Source organism: Hibiscus syriacus, unplaced genomic scaffold, assembly GCF_006381635.1.
Source record: "Hibiscus syriacus cultivar Baekdansim isolate YM2019G1 unplaced genomic scaffold, ASM638163v2 tig00110895_pilon, whole genome shotgun sequence".
NCBI lineage: Eukaryota > Viridiplantae > Streptophyta > Magnoliopsida > Malvales > Malvaceae > Hibiscus > Hibiscus syriacus.
Window position 1 is genome coordinate 5,858,788 of NW_024062903.1, and position 19,561 is coordinate 5,878,348.

Sequence of the window (19,561 nt, forward strand, 5' to 3'; positions counted from 1 at the left end):
TATCACTCACAAAGCAATATATTTCACTTACCCTGATTTTAACTCACTATTCCATAAATAATCACAAATTGCAGCTTCGATGTCATCAATTCCGCTTGGAATATCCGCTTGGAATATCCGCTTTTTCAACCTACAATTTTGTATACAAATTTTTGTCACAACAACATGATAAAGATCAAATTAAGTTTTCTTTTATTCAACTTACTTTTCGCTTCTTCTTCTGGGGTGCAGGATATTCCGAATCCAAATCTGCATCTATAACACTCTTCGGTGTATAGATCACATCGACGTCCTTCATCCTCATTTCCTCCATCTTTTCTTCTTCCTCCCTCTTTTCTTCTTCATATTTTTTCAGTTCATCGTATTTTTACTCTACATAGCTCTTCATCTCTTTTATTTCACCCTTCAATTTTTCCCCTTCATCCAAGTATTCATCAACCACCCCCGTAAGTTCACTCCTCAATTCCAAAACCTCATTCATCACTCCATCAATTTTTTCACCCCTCACCATCTTAAGTTCACCCCTCAACACCTCAACTTCTTTCACCATTTCACCCTTCAACACCTCAACTTCTTTCACCACTCCATCTATTTTTCCTTCTGCTTCCCCCTTATGCCTCTCAAGTGTCTCTTCGACTCTCTCAAGTTTCTCTTCAACTCTTGATTGTCTTTACATAATATCAAATTGGATTTTTTTTATATCAGCCAATTCAGATATCAAAATGTCGAATTTACTCTGTTTTCCCTCACCGTCATCCCCCAATACAACCATCTATTCTTCCTTCTCCTCTTCCTCCACTGCCTCCACTACATCCTTGCCAATAACCTTCAAAATTAAATTACAATATTAAAACATTGATTATATTCTTAATATTATTTAATTACATTTATTACCCTTTCTTACTTCCTCGGTCTATCAAACTTTAACTTCGCCATCACTCTAACCACCTCTTTCTTCCCCCATGCACGGATGCGAGCCACTCCGGTTCTTTCATAAGCCGGCACTGCCTCACAGCCCGACCAAAAATCGAACGGTGCAACCTGCATTTATAATAAAATTTATAATTTTATATAATAACTATATTATCATTTTATATAAAAAAACAAAAACGTTCTTGAACTCATTTACCTCTAAGATTGTTATGCACCCTTTGAGGTATCTCTGGCTGCCATTTTTAAAGGTGATTATTGATTCAATCAATCTCGAATGTATATATTCAGCCCAATTGAATTCACCCTTCAAGCCTTCATCGTAAATGAGCTTCATATAGTCATTGTTCATTGACGTATCACCCGTTGGACAAAGAAAGATCCCGACAATGTACAATAGAACTCGGGCCTTCAGCTCATCCCCTCCGTAAGATCCACTTTTGATTTCCTCTTCAAGTTCAACATATGTCACCTTCTGCTTCAAACCATATTTGGAGGCAAGTTTTTTCCAGTTCTTACTCTTAGAGACTTCTACAAAACTTTTGCCTTTATTTCCTACCCCCAAGACGGCTGCAGCACATGGGATCCCGAGAGGAAATGAAAAATCATCATATTTAGCAATACATTGTTTGACATCAAATTGCGCCATCAAGGATCGACACAATTCCCTCCGAATAGGTCGATCCCTTACTCCTACCAACGATCCAAACCCCATTTCTCCCAGCATATTCAACTGACCCTTCTCCTTAAGGTGTATAATTAATGAATTCACCCATTTAATGCTGCACCTTGTCGACACTTCCTATATTTTTTTAAAATATATAATGTTATAGTTCTTATATATTTTGTATCAACGTATTTACAAGTTTAATGAATACATTCTTTTCATGTGCTTTCCTCCATTCTTTGTATTCTTCATTATCCATCTTTGACTGTGCGATGTAAGGTTCCTTCTGAGCATCAGTCATCGAATTCCATTTCTCCAACACATCATTTCTCACCTAATATTAAGCATAAATATTTTTTAATCAATACATTAACGCTAAATAATACTCAATGTCAATTTCAATTTACATACCGAACCGATGTGTTCGCCACCTTCCTTCATCCTTTTGCATTCGGTCATATTGTCAACATTTAAAATTTGTCATCAATTTAAAGTTCTTAAATACTTTAATCCAATTACCATTTCAACAATAATAACAAAAAGGCATTGATACTTACTAGAAGTACATATATCCACCCTTTGGTTGCTTTCGAGTCTCGACCTCAATTTCAAAGTCATTTGCGCCACCAACAATATTTCCACCATGGTTATCAAAACCGGACCGGTCGGTTCAACCGGTTGAACCGTGAACCAATGGTCTGTTCGGTCTGGTTACCTCACAAAACCGGTCTGGCAATGAACCGGCTGAAAATCGGCAAAACTAGTTTGAACCGTCGGTTCACTTTTTTTCTTTTTAAAAAAATTAAACCAAACGACATCGTTTGTTCAATGAGCCAAGTCAAATTCGAGTATTGTTGAGCTCGACTCGAACTCGAAAACTTTAAAAGTAAGCTCAACTCGACTCAAAAACTCACGAGCTAAAAATTATCAAGTTCAACTCGAACTCGAAAAGGCTCGAACTCAAAAAAAATTAGAAGTTCGATTGAAGCCTAAAATTTGAGCTCAATTGAAGCGAAATAATAGTTCGCTCTGTGCTCACCAAAAGGCTCCATGATTTTGAATGTCAAATTACTTCTATTATTTATAGAAGTAGGTTGGGATGCTCTTCTATGTTTCTTAGCCACATGGGATTGTTTTGTTCTCTTATTTTTACTCTTTAAACTTTTGGGATACTCTTCTATGTTTCTTAACCATGTGGGATTATTTTTTAAAAAAAATTAAACCAAATGACATCATTTGTTATGATTTTTTTAAGCCCCAATTTTATTTTTTTGATTATAGTTAATAATTATATTTATTATTTAATATGTTTTACCTTAAATATTATGTTGTAGTTGATTTGAATCATTTTGTTTCACTTGATTTTATGGTTTTTAATTTATATATGTTATGACTTGTAATATTTTTATACCTTTTAATATTGTAAACTTAAAAAAAGTGTTATATATATATATTAATATTGCTTTGAATATTACGTAAAATTAAAAAAAATTATTTTATATAAAATCCGGTTCAATGAACCAGTACCTTCACTGGTTAATGTCCGGTCCGGTTTTAAAAACATTGATTTCCACCCATTGACTCCATTTTTCCTTCATTTATTAATTTACTCAAATCAAATCAAATACTTGTTACATACACTTATTCAATATATAAATATAGATAACTACTCTTGTGATAAAACGGTTTTCTTCAAAAAAATTTGAATGGCCACTACAAAATGTGTTGGCACATTTATACAACCTAAAATATCATTTTCTACCTATAATATTATATACAAGTATCCATATTTATTTTTTACCTATAATATTATATAATCGGTCACAAATCCTTCTTGGCTTCGATTCGAAATCCCCAAACCAAACCCAAAAACCCTAATCTCTATTTTCTTCAAACGAATGGGAACACTCAATACTCCAAGTATCGGCACATTTATACAACCTATAATATCATTTTCTACCTATAATATTTAATAAAAGTATTGATATTTATATTTTACCTAGAATATCACTTTCTACCTGTAATCGGTCTCAAATGTTTCTTTACTCCAAAACCCAAAACAATATATAAAAACCCTATTTCTGATTATTGTAATACTAAAAAACTAGGATTTCGACAACGTACTTTTCGATTCGACTGCAACAACAAACAAACAAACTTCGCTTTAGAAACGCCTTCTAAAATGCAGCAACAATTACGCTTTGATTTCAAAAACTCGTCTGTTCTATCTATTTTTTAGAGGATATTTAACTATGCCCTTTATATTTTCACCGGATATGTTATTTATATTTAATCGATACAACTACAAAAGTGTTGATACTTTTATGTCATGTGTCAATACTTTCGATAGTTTAATTATCTATTTCTTTGAAAGTATCGATAATTTATTACGTTTACTTATTAAAGTATCGACACTTTCAATATATCCAGTAGCGCTTTACCGGTTTTGTCATTTCGAGACCGGTTTTGTCATATTTTTACCTGTTATATCGTTGTGGACTGATACATTGTTATAAAGTATCGACACTTTATAGGCGCTAAAGTTGCTTCTCTTTTAAATTCACAAAGTGTCGATACTTATATTAAAGTATCGACACTTTAAATATATACGGTCGCTCTATACCGGTTTTGTCCTTTAGATACCGGTTTTGTCATATTTTTATCTGTTATATCGTTATGGTTCAATACATTTTTATAAAGTATCGACACTTTATAGGCGCTAAAACTGCTTCTCTTTTAAATCCACAAAGTGTCGATACTTATGTTAAAATATCGACACTTTCAATATATTTGGTCGTTCTATAACGGTTTTGTCCTTTAGATACCAGTTTTGTCATATTTTTACATGTTATATCGTTGTGTATTGATACATTGTTATAAAATATCGACACGTTATAGAAGCTAAAACTGCTTCTCTTTTAAATTCACAAAGTGTCGATACTTATATTAAAGTATCGACACTTTCAATATATCCGCTAATGCCTTACCCAATTTTGTCTTTTCGAGACTGGTTTTGTCATATTTTTACATGTTATATCGTTGTGGATCGATACATATTTATAAAGAATCGACACTTTATAGACGCTAAAACTGTTTCTCCTTTAAATTCACAATGTGTCGACACTTATATTAACGTATCGACACTTTCAATATATCTGGTAGCGCTTTACCGGTTGTCTTTTCATGATCGGTTTTGTCATATTTTTTCCTGTTATATTGATGTGGATCAATATATTTTTATAAAATATCGACATAAACTGACAAACTAAGTTTATCGGTTGCTAATTTTTTTAATATTTCTTCATGATTTAGATCTACTACATTATTATTACTCAACATTTCCGGTAGTGTTAAACCGAATTTATTAAATATATTTTAATGTATCTGGTAACATCGTATATTAACCGTATATTAATCCGTCTTTCCTGAGACATCCCCAGAAGCATGACTTGTCTGTCTGTCACATTTGATTAAGACAAATTAAAGGGCTTTCCCATCAATATGCATTTCCTATACTTGAATCAAAGCCACTCAAGCTTTCCTTCATCTTTTGGTAATTGTAGGTGAATATTATTTAGTAAAAAATTAATTATCAGAATAATTTTTAAAAAAATATTTAAAGAAATAATATTTTTCCCAATTAGTTAAAATACAATCGCATTTAACCGAAAGTATTTTTAATTATACGTGTTTTTATGTACGCGATATAATATTATATCACATAGATTAAAAGGAAAAAACGCAGATTACAACTCGCGCCTTCAAGTGAAAATTTAAATTTTCAATTAATTTTTATACTATTTTAATTACTAAAATTATTAATTAATTAATAATTTATTTTTCCTATGTTTTATTAAAATCTTATATTTCATAATTTTAATTTATTTAAATAATTAATATTTATATAATTCGTATTTAAATAATTGATATTTCAAATAATTAGTAGTTAAATAATTCATGTTTATATGATTTATAATGAATCAATTCATCTTAATAGTATTTAAATTTGTGGTTTAATTAACATTTGAAAGTAATATTTTATTCCCACTCTCCCTCTTCTTTTTCTTTAGAGTTTGTATTATTTTTTACAGATCATATCAATTTTTTCTTCTTTGATTTTATTTAGCTGGTGACGACACTAGTTCTGATGTTGGTTGTCGACCGTCGATTCTCTTCTATCTTTGTTTCTTCTTCTTTTTTTAGTTTTTTTAAAGGAATAGTTTTGTATTTGTGACATGTTTTTTGTTTTCTTTCTTAGTCGTTTGGTCGTTCTTTTTATTTTATGTTTTCTCATGGTTGGATTTGATGGCGTCATGACTGGTCAAGAAGTGGCTTATTTATAATCTTGGATATATTCCCTGCTATGGCTCATCGAATTGAATTTGGATACACAGTTTTGTGTTTGTAAATAGTTTCTCACGACGCTCGACTCTGATTTGCAGTTCTCGATGGCCTTTTAATAGCTTAATCCCCTTTTGTGGTTTGTTTATTGATACAATCATATTTGTCTGTATTTATTTGTTGTTTGAGTCTTTTGATTGAGTTTTTAACATTTTTCAGGTTTGGTCCTTATATGTTTAAAGTGGCTAGTTTCAATATCATAAGAAAATCTCCAAATTATATATTTAATTCACTATATGATAGTAGTAAATCCTTATTACAAGTACATGCAAAGGATAAGTATTTTTTACAAAGAGAATTTTGATCTCATTCTCTTAAATTTCTAGTCTAAATCGTACGGTGAATAAGTTTACTCATAAGTCTAATTAATACATAGGAGCTATCGAAATTAAACATGTGATTTGTCAGAGTTAAATCTTTCGTATAATAACTAGAACTATTTAACTAAATATACTCATATTGTAACATAAGATGATTTTAATAACTAAATATATAACTCATATGGAAAAAGGAATAAATAAGAAAAAGAATGTTTTAATCGAAGATTTAGATCACCAACAGAAAAAATGGAAGGTTGAAAACAGAAGTTGAAAGTAGCTGAAGCTTTTTGAAGCTTAATAATGACTACACATTAGGTGACAAAATAGATTACAAGAAAAAGGAATCACAAAGCATATATAATCCAATGTCGTCGGTAAATGACATCATCATTCACCGACACAATATGTCGTCGGGAAATTAAAAGCTCTACGCTTTCTTTTACTTCTTTTGAACCATACCATACCAACCCCACATTAGTGGTTGGCAAAGTAAACCATTGCTGTAAATTCATAAATCAACAACCAGAGAAGACAACAGAGCTTATATAAGACATTGTTCTCCCTCTCATTTTATCAGCATTTTTTTCTTTCTACTTGTTTATTGAAGTGTCCCTCTCCCTTTGCTTTCTCGTTTTCTTTGTGTAATGCATATTTCTTAGGAGCTGGTTTAAGATCTTTAAGGATCTTAAAAGTGGGTATTTTTGCTTCTTGGTTGCTGCAAATTAGTGTGGGGGTGTTCATCACTTTGCTTGAACCAGAAGCAAATTCCCAAAGCAAAAAACCAAAACATTCCGTCTCTTTTTTTGTTCCAAGGAATGTGCTTCACATCTAAGCAGATCTTGTGGGTTGTTTTCAAAATCTGTGTCTAATCATCTTCCAAACTTGTTTCTTAGCATTATTTTTCTTTTTTCAATTTGGTCCTCCCTTGTTTTTGCTCTTGAAAAAAAGCATTGAAATGGATCGGCTTTCTTCAACAGCTATTCTCCCGGACACATTCCAAGGGACGAGAGATGATTTGTCGATGCAAATGGGATTGATTTGGAGTCAAATCAAGGCGCCATTGATGGTGCCATTGTTGAGACTAGTTGTCATGGTTTGTTTGATTATGTCTTTGATGCTTTTCGTTGAAAGGGTTTACATGGGGATAGTCATTGTGCTTGTCAAACTCTTTGGTCGAAAACCAGAGAGAAGGTACAAATGGGAACCCATAAAAGACGATGTTGAGTTGGGGAACTCAGCTTATCCTATGGTTCTGGTTCAAATTCCTATGTACAATGAAAGAGAGGTCATTTTCTTCCCCCCTCAAATTGTTCCATACATGCATATGTCCGAATATATTGGAAATTTGGTAATAATTCAAGTTTTTTTTTTCAGGTTTATCAACTTTCAATCGGAGCTGCATGTGGCCTCTCTTGGCCTTCTGATCGGATCATTATTCAAGTCCTTGATGATTCAACTGACCCAACAATTAAGGTATTTTACCAATTTCAGACAAAAAGAAATATTAAATTTTGGTTCTGGCCCTAATAAAAATGTTGCATGGAATTATGTATAAAAATGAAGGATTTGGTAGAGTTGGAGTGCCAAAGATGGGCGAGCAAAGGTATAAACATAAAGTACGAAATAAGAGACAACAGGAATGGGTACAAAGCGGGGGCTCTGAAAGAAGGGATGAAACACAGTTACGTCAAACACTGTGACTACGTTGTCATTTTCGACGCCGATTTTCAGCCGGACATTTTAAAATCTTTATTAATAATTTATATTATTAATTTAATTATTAATTAATTAAGACGATTATAAAATAATATTTATTTATATTTTTTTTAATTATTAACGAAACATATTCTACTACTCAAATATAAAATCTGAAAGATTACACGATATTTTCTTTAATCATATAGATCAGCTTTAATTTTTTTATTTTTAAATAAAACATTTTTTCTTATTTTTGAAATAAATAAACGAGGTAAAATGTATTGGGGGTAGGTCCCTAAGCACGTGGATCTATGGATGGTCCAGCCTTCGCTGGCTGAGCAAAGGTTCGGACACGTGCGTGGTTGTGTAATAATAAGCAGAAATAGTAGCAGAGAAAGTAGTGTAAATGTCGCCCTTATTTTTTTGGTTTTTTCTTCCATTTCAGTTTTCGGTCTAAGATCTCCTTATCCCGTATCCATATTTTTTGGAATCTACTCGCAGAAAACTGTTTAGGTAGTTTATATATTTTTAATATTTAAAATCAAAATCTTATTTAATATTTTATTTTATATCAATTCTCAAATTACAACATTCATTCTAAATTTATCTTTAAATTTTAAAATATTTTATATTAATTCTTAAACTATCAACGTTATTCTAATTTGATTATTTTATTACCGACTTTAATGACTTTTGAATGTCTCGTGAATTGAACTGGCGACGAAAGACGTGTGATTTGACTTATTATTTCATAAGAGTTAACTACACGTTAATGGAAGAATCAAAATAAAATAATGTTCATAGTTTAAAGATTGATAAAACGTTTTAAAGTTTTAGAATTAATTTAGAATGAAGTTAATAATTTGAAGATTGAGATAAAATATTTTAAAATTTAAGAATCAATTTAAAATGAGATTATAGTTTCAGGATATTTTATTTATTTTTTTTATTATTAAAAAATAAAAAGATTAAATTAGGAATAAAAAATATATAAAAGAACAACAATAAACTCAAAAATAAGTCATTGATACATAACAGTGGTATGTGTCAGTACCAAAACAAAAAGGGTGTTGCGTATATTGATATTGACAAGCTTGCTTGTATGGAAGCAAAGAAAAAGCACCGAGAAATTGTCGTTTTTGGTTATTATTTTAACTTCCAGGACCTTATCCTGCTGTAGAATCCTAGTTATTACAGAAATTCTGATATGTTTTTATGGCAAAATTTGTGATATTTGAAGTAAACAATCACGGGGGCAATGTTTTTTGTTTTCCCTTTTTTCTAATTGACTTTTTTTATGCCGACTGTCTGGACAGTTGGTGCTTGTGACAGGCGAACATGGGGACAGTCTGGTGAGTTAAAATCAATAAAAAGGGACCCGAAAATGTTAGCTAATTAATATGGGACTCACTTTTGAGTTGTAAAAAATTTTCAAGATAAAATTTTATCTTAGAGGTGAATTTATAAATTTTTTAAGAGTAAATTAACTTATAATTTTTTATGATGAAACTGATTATCAATAAAAAGTTTAAACAAAGTATGTGAAAATACATAAGAATTTAATTTTTTTAAAGAGGGCAACGACCCTCGACCATTGTTCCACGGTCTATCACCGGCCCCTGGTATATATGGTATCTTTGTCTTGTCTCGTATTCCCAGCAGCTGCATGTGCTAGCTTCGTAAAGTGGTGGACCTTCAACCAGTCATTATCCATGGTGGACTAACCCACATTTGTATTTTTTTGGTTTCCCTCTTTGCTTTCTTGATTTTCTGATATCAAATCTTCATCAACCACAGGCTAAGGGGAATAGTTTCCTTTTTACATGATTTACAGTGAATGCTGATGAGTGCTTGATGACAAGAATGCAAGAAATGTCATTGGATTACCATTTCACTGTGGAGCAAGAAGTGGGGTCTTCCACTTATGCTTTCTTTGGCTTCAATGGTAATGAAAAAAAAAAACCTTTGATTAGAATTTATTATAGAAGAAATGTGATTTTAAAGATTTTCTAATTAAACTTGCTTAGGAACTGCTGGAGTGTGGAGAATTGCCGCTTTGAATGAAGCTGGAGGATGGAAAGATCGAACTACGGTCGAGGATATGGATTTGGCCGTCCGAGCTAGTCTCAAAGGCTGGAAATTCCTCTACCTCGGAACCCTAAAGGTATTGTCATCAGGCAATCCATGACATTCGTGCATTTGTGTTGTGTTAACAGTTTTTCTTGTATAGGTGAAAAATGAATTGCCGAGTACCTTGAAAGCTTACCGATATCAACAGCACCGGTGGTCTTGTGGTCCGGCTAACCTTTTCAGGAAAATGGTCATAGAGATCATAAAAAACAAGGTTAGCTAAACGTAAACCAATTCGTAAAACAAGTAATAAACACTAGAAATTTGTTGAATCGGTCTTTGATTGATTGCAAAATATTAATTACAGAAAGTTTCGACATGGAAGAAAGTACATGTAATTTACAGCTTCTTTGTGGTTAGAAAGCTCGTTGCCCACATTGTTACATTCTGCTTTTACTGCGTTGTTCTACCTGCAACTGTACTTGTCCCTGAAGTAGAAGTTCCAAAGTGGGGAGCTGTTTATATTCCTTCTATAATTACCCTTCTCAATGCTGTTGGAACTCCAAGGTATTGTTTTCCCCCCATCCAATCTTCTATTTTGATAGATTTCATCATTCTTTGGTAACTTGAAATCGAACTTCGAGTTCATCAATCAAAAGGGTTGTTGTTGAACTTGAATAATTGTAATCAATGGACTACGTTTCTTCTTTTGCTTATAAATTTGTTCATGCAGAGCTAACAGTTGGTTCTTTCAGGTCACTTCACTTACTGGTTTTCTGGATCCTCTTCGAAAATGTCATGTCATTGCATCGAACAAAGGCTACCTTCATTGGTCTGTTAGAGGCTGGTAGAGTAAATGAATGGATTGTCACTGAGAAACTTGGAGATGCTCTCAAGGCTAAGGCAGGTGTAAAAGCACCCCGAAAACCTCGTTTCCGATTCGGAGAAAGGTAAGGGCAGTCAAATTGAGTCTGCTATCACAACCTTTTCATTCAATGTTTTTTTTGTTTAACGTTTGAATGTTGGCAGGCTCCATGTCTTAGAGCTTCTTGTCGGAGCTTATCTATTCTTCTGCGGCTGCTATGATGTTGTGTTCGGTAAAAACCATTACTTCATATACCTTTATGCACAAGCAATCGCCTTCTTCATTATGGGATTCGGATATGTTGGCACCATCATCCCCAATTCATAGTGCAACTGCCTAAGGTAGTCCATAGTAGCCGTCTTCATTGTAATTCTTTTGCCTACTAACGCCATCAGCAGGTCGTACTCTACTGCAGCTACTAAAGGGATATTCTTTGAGTGTAAGAAATGGAGTTGATAACTCGAAAATAGTTGTCCTTGTGAATATGGAAGAAATTAAGGGAAAATACAGAACAGATGTTGTAATGGTAATGCATCATACACAGTATATAAGTAGCTAATGAAGGCTGTTTCCGGGTTTATATAGGCAATATTTTGGAATAAATTGTTTGCATTTTTTGTACTTTTTCTTCTTTTCCTATTATGTTGTGGTTGGGAATTGTTTGAGACAATAAAAAAAACAATAGGAAAAGATTAATTTTCACATTTGATTCTTCCCCATTGTCCTTGTATGTTTACCTATCAATCTTTGTCAAAATAACTTTTCTTTCATGATCTAAATTATAAATGCAGACAACAAATGGAACATACTTGAAACATTGCATTGCAAAGAGCACAAAATATTCAGAGAAAACATCACTCATAACTCTCCATTGTCAACAGTGCATATGAAATTTCTCAGAGCCTGGTCAATTTTTTTACTAAAGTTAACAAAAAAGAAGAAAACTAATCAATAAAAGAGTTTCTAAAAGAAGTTGCTGATGTTTCATCTCTTGATAATCAGAGCACTTTGAGAATGTCTTCAGCTCCACTGAAAGTAAAAGCACCACCTTCTTCCAAATTAACAAGTTTAACGATTCCATCTTCAGCCAAGAGAGCGTACCTTCTTGAGCGAACTCCGAGTCCAACGGGCTTATCACTCAAATCCATTTCGCACCCAATTTTCTTGGTGAATTCCCTATTTCCATCCGACAACAAAAGAACCTCGTCGTTAATACCCAGATTCTCCTTCCAAGCCTTCATCACAAAAGCGTCGTTGACCGAGACACAGGCGATGGTGTCGACCCCTTTGGCTTTCAGTTCCCCTGATTTCTCCACGAACCCAGGGAGGTGTTTCTGGGAGCATGTGGGGGTGAAAGCGCCGGGGACGGCGAAAAGGACGGTTTTTTTTCCGGCGGTAAGGGAGGAGATGGTGGTAGTTTGGAGTTCACCATCGTAGTCGATGTAGGAGAGGATGGCGTCGGGAAGCTTGTCTCCGACGGAGATAGCGGCGTAGATTGGAGTGGTGTTGGTTGAAAAGGAAATGGGTTTGGAAGGGCGGCGGTGGAGCTTGATGGAAAGGGGAGAAATGGAGAGCTTTGAGGAGAGGGATTTAGAGGTAAGTCTGGTGGTTGCGTTGGGGAACGAAATGGCGGCGGGTGATGAAAGGAATCTTGAGATTGTTAAGGAAGCTGCCATTGTTGATTGAATTGAAAATGCTGAAGCGGAGGGCAATAAAGAGCCAGGCTTTGGCCTTTCAGGGATTTGTTGGGTTTAGGCTTTGGGTCAATTATACCCATTGGTCATTATATTATATTAAAAATAAATATTTTTGCCACTGAAGTTTCAAAAATTATACAAAAAACATTCAACTTTTAATTTTCTAACAAAATGATATCGCACTGGCTTTTTTTTATAAATATTTTGGTGATTACATGATAGTACATGTTTAGAATTCTTAAAACACACTCTGCAGATGTAGTTAATCAACATTTTTTTACCACTAAAGACAATTAGTTCATATCACATTGTTAATTTGTTAGTTAATGTTAAGAAAATGACATAACATATTAAATTAACAGATAATATCCCATTTAATTTTTTTTTTGTATAACTATCGTTTTCTAATTTATTAATCAATTAATTTGGATTGGGTATTGCAGCGACAAGGGTGACCCTCACAACCCAATTTGTTTCATTCGCAAACGTCATGATTTAAACATTGACCTTGCTTAAGGGATTTAGTGTCTCATCTCACTAGACCAACTAGTAGTTGGTATCTCATTTATTTCTTTAATTATAAGCAATATTTTTTATATTTTTAATATTTTATAAAATAATGTATTTTTAAAAAATATATGAAAATTCATATTTTTAAATTATGTTTGTTATCTTTGTTTTTAAGAAAGTATACGAGAATTATTATTTTAAAAGCAAATGTATATATACTCCTTTCTTATAAACCGAGGTTTTAAATTCTATGTTATACGTAAGTAGAGGTGTAAATAAATAAAAATTCGTTTGTTTATTTTTAAATGTGTTAATGTTTGATTTGTGTTAGTTTATATTTTTAATATTATGTTCGTATTTATTTATTTATTTACTTTTAAATGTGTTTGTGTTCGTTCGATTAGTATTCTTTAACATGTTCGTTTAGCATCCGTTTATATATTCATAAATTAAACAAAACCAACAAAATAAAACTTATATAACATCCAGGACAACAACAAAATACAATCTTAAAACATATTAATTAAACAAAAACATATTAATGCTTAAACTCTAACTTTTATCATGTATTCAGTTTAGTCTTTACAATCATTAATATTTAAAATATAATAAAATAAAAGGTAAATGAGTTCTAAACGAGTTTGTTTATGAATATAAAATAATCAAACACATCTCTATTTGTGCTCGTTCATTATTAAATAAACACAAAAAATATGTCCATACTCATTTATTTAACTTAACAAACAGACGCTATACGAACGATTCACGGATAATTTACAAAACAAGATGTTAATTTACACTCCTATATGTAAGTAGTGAAGCTAATAAGAAAGATCTAAGGCTTGGAAAATTCTAATCTCACAATGTGGGAAGTCAAAGTTGATTGGAAAAGCGCTTGAATTCTCGGAAAACGTGAAGAAATGTGGTTTTGAACCCGATACAAGGACTTATACGATGATGTGCGTGCTATTCGTAATGCCGGAAAAGGTGACTTAGCATTAATGTTTAACAAGGAGATGGTTGAGAAGGATATGAGGCTTGATTCAAATTCGCACAAGATGCTGCTGAATTGCGTTGCGAAATCAGGGGATCATGATGCGGTTCACTTGGTCGCAGATAGATAACATGATGAGGCTCTCTAAGATTCAAGAACAACAAGTTTATGGTTATGTATTCAAGAATTTCTGTATTTTTGGAAGAATCAAGGAAGAAGATTTAAATTACTGGGCTGATAGGATCACGGATTTGAATTGCAATTGCGGTTGCATTTTTTTTGTTATGTTGTATTTATTGTGATTACAACATAATGGATACTATTACGAGTATCACAGTTGTGAAATAACTGTTTCAAACAATACTTTTATCGCTATATTTTGAAGAGAAGACACTCAGTTATTAAGAAGGTTTATGAGATTATCAACAATTTGGGTATTTGAGAAATGATATTTTCCAAAGCATGAAGGAATCTGGGTACTCGCCAACGGCGTCTGCTTAAATGCAACACCTCTTTAGATCGAAGGAGTACAAGAAACGTTGTGATTTATACAATGAGATGCTGGTCCTGGAGAAAGATGTTGGGCCCGAAACTGTTGCTATTATGGCCATGGTTGCGGCTCATGTTGGCCTAAACCTTAGAATATTTTTGGGTAAACTACAGAAATGATCATTTACCTTGTATATTTCCACATTTTTATTTATTAAATTAAAAAATTTAATCATTTATATTATTTTTTATTAAGTTTTGATCACTAAGTCATTAAATATCGTTAGTTTGATGATATCACGCGTTAGTAAAATGATTTAATTTTTGTTTTAACTCAAAAACTTTAGATAAAATACTAAGTACAAGTCTTTTTATAAACTCAAAGTAATTTAGGAACATAATTTCAATTTAACTATTTTCTTCTCAAATCTTAGCTTCCCCATTTGCACCGCATGCTGTCATTGACAGTGGCGGATGTACTAAGCCCCCATAGGGGACAAGTGCATTCCTATTATTTTAGAAATATAGTTAAAATTAACATAATGTGTTAAGGAAAAAAGAAAAAAAAATATAACTTTCATACCCATTATTTTTAAAAAAAGAAAATTAAAATTTTAAACCTCAATTCTTAAATTTCTGGATCCGTCACTGGTTATTGATATTCATTTCTCCGTTGCCGGTTAACTAATGTTTTCATGGTATGTGAGCATGTAGCTCTTTGATTTTTATGATGATGATTACTAAGTATGTAAGATAAGACAAACCCTATTTTTCATTCAATAAGATGAAGATCAATATAAATTCCAGGGATGATAAGATAAAAATTAGACTTATCATGAGACATATATATAATAAATACTATATCGTGGGACCAATTAACAACCTTATTTATAATTCCAACTCAGCTTAGGCTCATATATAGTTAAATTAAATTCAAAATTTATTTTTGGATCTTCTTTTCATAATTCCTACTCAACTTCGGTAACCGAAAACAATGGGCATCCATCGAAACATAAAGTTAAAACTCAAAACTCGTGCCCCTCGCATTGTTTCTCGCCCCCTTCTAGTCTCTAGAGACAAAGCAAACTAGAATCCAACGGCTCTTGTACTTTCCTTAGGATCAACGGCTCTCATTAATTTAATATCCTCTTTATAAAGCACTCCACTTCCATCTGCTCGGCCTCGCTTTTAAACATTTGTGACAATCTCAAAAAGCTTCCTTTCTCTTACTCTTTTTTTTTTCCGGATCTGAAAGAAAGCATGGCTGCTACTATCGTCTCCGTCAAAGCTAGGCAGATCTTCGATAGCCGTGGAAATCCAACGGTGGAGGTTCGACTTCTCACCGGATCTCCTTCATTTTCTATTCCCCTTTTCTTTGTTTTGGTTACGTTATCGATCTGTTTATATAGCATCTCCGCCACTCATCTCCCGATTAATTCTTCATTGACCTTGATATTACGATTCAACGAGTTGAATCGGTCGAATAGCTAGTTTTTTTTCTATTCCCTTTCCTCTGATTTCGTAGAATAAACGTAATTACGGTAGTTATTCAATTACCTCGATTTTAATGCAACTATTTGACTAAATGTGATAGGTTGATGTGGAAACATCGAACGACATAAAGGCTAGGGCCGCAGTTCCTAGCGGTGCATCCACTGGTACGTTTAATTTATTCGTTAATAATATCTAAACAATTATATTTCTATTTTTTTTTATAATGTCAATAGTTATTTTGTTTTAGGAATTTACGAGGCTCTTGAGTTGAGAGATGGAGGCTCCGATTACCTTGGTAAAGGTGTATCAAAGGTCGGGTATACTATTATCTTTTGTTTTTACTGGCGTTAATTTGTTTTATTAACAATGTGATCTTTATAATATATAGGCTGTTGCTAATGTTAACTCAATCATCGGCCCTGCATTAATTGGAAAGGTGTGTACCGAACTTGTTTTCACCTTTGATTTCATGCTCTTTGAGGTTCATGAACTGGTGATTATTTTGATGAACTTTAAATGAGTAACTCTGTTTGGTTGCTATTTTTTGCGACGATCTGAATCCCACTCCCGTAAAGTTTAGAATTTACCATTTTCTTTCATATACAAGTAAAACTGTAAAATCATGCATTAGTTAAATAAATTGGGAGTTTGTTGTGGTGAACATGAGGAAATTATTCTTGCTATACTTTGTTCTGAAGTGTGTTCTTTTTTCCCAAATGATTTCTATAGGACCCAACTGAGCAGACTGCCATTGACAATTTCATGGTTCAACAACTAGATGGAACACAAAATGAGTGGGGTTGGTGCAAACAAAAGGTCGTATAGACGTTTGGTTCTTTATTGTCTTTCAAATGATTTTTTTGTTTTGTTTTGAAGCTTATTATCATCTTCATATAATGGTGTTGTGTGTGTGTATGTGTGTGTTTTACCTTCAGCTCGGTGCAAATGCCATTCTTGCCGTGTCTCTTGCTGTTTGCAAAGCTGGAGCTGAAGTCAAGAACATTCCCCTTTACAAGGTACTTCCTACCCTATTGAACCTTTTTTTTTCTTCTGTAGAATAACGTAAGCATTTGAATACTGCTTTGTGAATGTTAGAATGATTTCTATTTTGCTATTGAAACCACTTAATCTTTCATGGGTGATTTATGTTAACGTTAGCTGAATCCACTTTTTGATGTAGCACATTGCTAACCTTGCTGGCAACAAGAAGTTAGTTCTTCCAGTCCCTGCTTTCAATGTCATCAACGGTGGTTCACATGCAGGAAACAAACTTGCTATGCAGGTAGGGGTCTTGAGATTCCTTTTTGATTTACTTAGTTCATAACTTGATATTGATGTTATCCTTCATCTGTCTGCAGGAGTTCATGATTCTTCCTGTAGGAGCATCATCCTTTAAAGAGGCCATGAAAATGGGTGTTGAAGTCTATCACCACTTGAAAGCTGTGATTAAGAAGAAGTATGGTCAAGATGCAACCAATGTCGGTGATGAAGGTGGTTTTGCTCCTAATATCCAGGTCCAATTCTCAGTAGTGAAATTTTTGGTTGCTTTATTTATAGCTGTTAATTGTTAATTTTCTGTTCATCACTAGTTATTGATGTCTTTTTTCTTGTGCATGTTCAGGAGAACAAGGAAGGACTTGAGTTGTTAAAGACTGCCATTGCTAAAGCTGGTTACACAGACAAAGTTGGTACCCCTTTTTAGTAACCTTCATAACCTTTTTTTCCCTTTTCTAATGCAAGGAAATGAGTAATTAAATTTGAATGATAATTATTCTAGGTCGTTATTGGAATGGATGTTGCTGCATCTGAGTTTTATGGAACAGATAAAACCTACGACCTGAACTTCAAAGAAGAGGTGACCTATGTCACAACTCACAAAATGCTCTTAATCATTATCTGTGGTTACTGCGTCTTATATGTATTATGCTTACTTCGTTTCCTCTTCATTTGTATGTGTTGTTTGGTGCATGAAGAACAATGATGGCAAACAAAAGATCCCAGGAGATGCTTTGAAAGACTTATACAAGTCATTCGTATCCGAGTATCCCATAGTGTCGATTGAAGATCCATTTGACCAAGATGATTGGGAGCACTACTCCAAACTTACCAAGGAAATTGGAGAAAAGGTCCAGATTGTGGGAGATGATCTCTTGGTCACCAACCCAAAGGTTAGAATAGGCAGTTTTCCCCCCCAAGCTATATAGTGTATGTATTTCTTTAGTATTTCTTTGAAGGAACATGCCATTTACATTACTTTTAACATCTCCAGAGGGTTGCGAAGGCTATTGCCGAAAAAACTTGCAATGCCCTTCTTCTCAAGGTACCATGGATTCTGTTTTTTAGGTCATTTATTTATTTTTGGGACCATTCCTTCGATATTAATCGAGGTTCTTTCTTGGTATGACTGCGAAACAGGTCAATCAAATTGGATCTGTTACTGAAAGTATTGAAGCTGTCAAAATGTCAAAGAAAGCTGGATGGGGTGTGATGGCCAGCCACCGCAGGTTCGAATGTGAACCTTTAAATGCAAAAATTATTGATCTGATTATCAAAATCTAGATTCATGTTATTCACAGGAATGCTGTAATTATTTTACTGCAGTGGCGAGACTGAGGATACTTTTATTGCTGATCTTTCTGTTGGTTTGGCCACGGTAATAATTACTCATTGAAATCTTAGATTAAAAATCTTCACTGTTTCAAATGCCTTGACATTTTTATCTTTTTCTTTAAAAAAAAAAACAGGGCCAAATTAAGACGGGAGCTCCATGCAGGTCTGAGCGTTTAGCCAAGTACAATCAGGTTAACATGCCAACCTTTAAACATAGTTTGATGTGGTAATTGGTAATGAACAAGGTTTGAGAAAATTAATAGCGTTGTACTCCTGATTATTGTTTGCATTCCATTCTAGCTTTTGCGTATTGAGGAGGAGCTTGGTGCAGAAGCCATCTATGCTGGAGCAAGCTTCCGTGCTCCTGTTGAGCCCTATTAACAAGTTTAGATGAGGCTAAATGAATTCGCCCATCCTAAACGGGGTTAGGGTTAGGACCCAAAACAATTTTCAATAATTTTTTATAGTTATTTTGTTGGAATATTGTTTTCGGGAAACAAGATGGTCCTCTTTTTTCCTTTGGATTTGGTCAAATTAGGTCTTGTGGTGGGTTTGAACATTTTTTTTCAGTAATCAAGTGAAAAGCAATTCGGATCTTCTCGAAACAATTTATAAAAACTTTGTTTTATCGAAATAATTATGAATCCCATATTTTGTCAACTTTACGTGATGTGCTCCAATTCCGTTTATGCATTAAAAACTGAATAATAATATTTAAAAAATATTTATTTTTCAGTAACGTGAACATTATAAATTACTTAAAAATGTTTCTTTTTTTTCTTAATTATTAATTTATTCATCATCAATTATCTGGTA

The 19,561-nt window shown here is 33.2% G+C and overlaps 3 protein-coding genes and 1 long non-coding RNA gene across 4 annotated transcripts; 2 read left to right on the forward strand and 2 right to left on the reverse strand.

Annotated features, from left to right (window-relative positions):
- Window positions 1-797: 797 nt before the first annotated feature.
- LOC120145873 lies at window positions 798-7,141 on the reverse strand. The gene is made up of 3 exons (XR_005518161.1): window positions 7,063-7,141; window positions 5,047-5,050; window positions 798-807 (listed from the first exon to the last, which is right to left on the reverse strand). It is a non-coding gene; the product is annotated as an uncharacterized LOC120145873 (long non-coding RNA).
- A 108-nt stretch (window positions 7,142-7,249) lies between these two features.
- Window positions 7,250-11,563, forward strand: LOC120146082 (glucomannan 4-beta-mannosyltransferase 9-like). Its single transcript, XM_039159740.1, has 10 exons — window positions 7,250-7,603; window positions 7,693-7,791; window positions 7,882-8,048; window positions 9,349-9,368; window positions 9,845-9,961; window positions 10,044-10,180; window positions 10,247-10,360; window positions 10,454-10,653; window positions 10,842-11,036; window positions 11,116-11,563. Exons 1-10 carry the CDS (start codon window positions 7,274-7,276, stop codon window positions 11,276-11,278), a joined length of 1,542 nt encoding a protein of 513 aa, XP_039015671.1. The 5' UTR covers window positions 7,250-7,273; the 3' UTR covers window positions 11,279-11,563.
- A 284-nt stretch (window positions 11,564-11,847) lies between these two features.
- Window positions 11,848-12,646, reverse strand: LOC120145858 (peroxiredoxin-2E, chloroplastic-like). Its single transcript, XM_039159583.1, has one exon. The coding sequence runs from the start codon at window positions 12,625-12,627 to the stop codon at window positions 11,950-11,952; it is 678 nt and encodes a 225-aa protein (XP_039015514.1). The 5' UTR covers window positions 12,628-12,646; the 3' UTR covers window positions 11,848-11,949.
- A 3,255-nt stretch (window positions 12,647-15,901) lies between these two features.
- LOC120145830 (enolase-like) lies at window positions 15,902-19,263 on the forward strand. Its single transcript, XM_039159555.1, has 16 exons — window positions 15,902-15,970; window positions 16,236-16,299; window positions 16,383-16,447; window positions 16,524-16,571; window positions 16,865-16,951; window positions 17,071-17,151; window positions 17,316-17,417; window positions 17,494-17,649; window positions 17,757-17,819; window positions 17,913-17,990; window positions 18,109-18,303; window positions 18,405-18,455; window positions 18,551-18,639; window positions 18,737-18,788; window positions 18,880-18,936; window positions 19,046-19,263. Exons 1-16 carry the CDS (start codon window positions 15,902-15,904, stop codon window positions 19,124-19,126), a joined length of 1,338 nt encoding a protein of 445 aa, XP_039015486.1. The 3' UTR covers window positions 19,127-19,263.
- The last annotated feature ends 298 nt before the right edge of the window (window positions 19,264-19,561 follow it).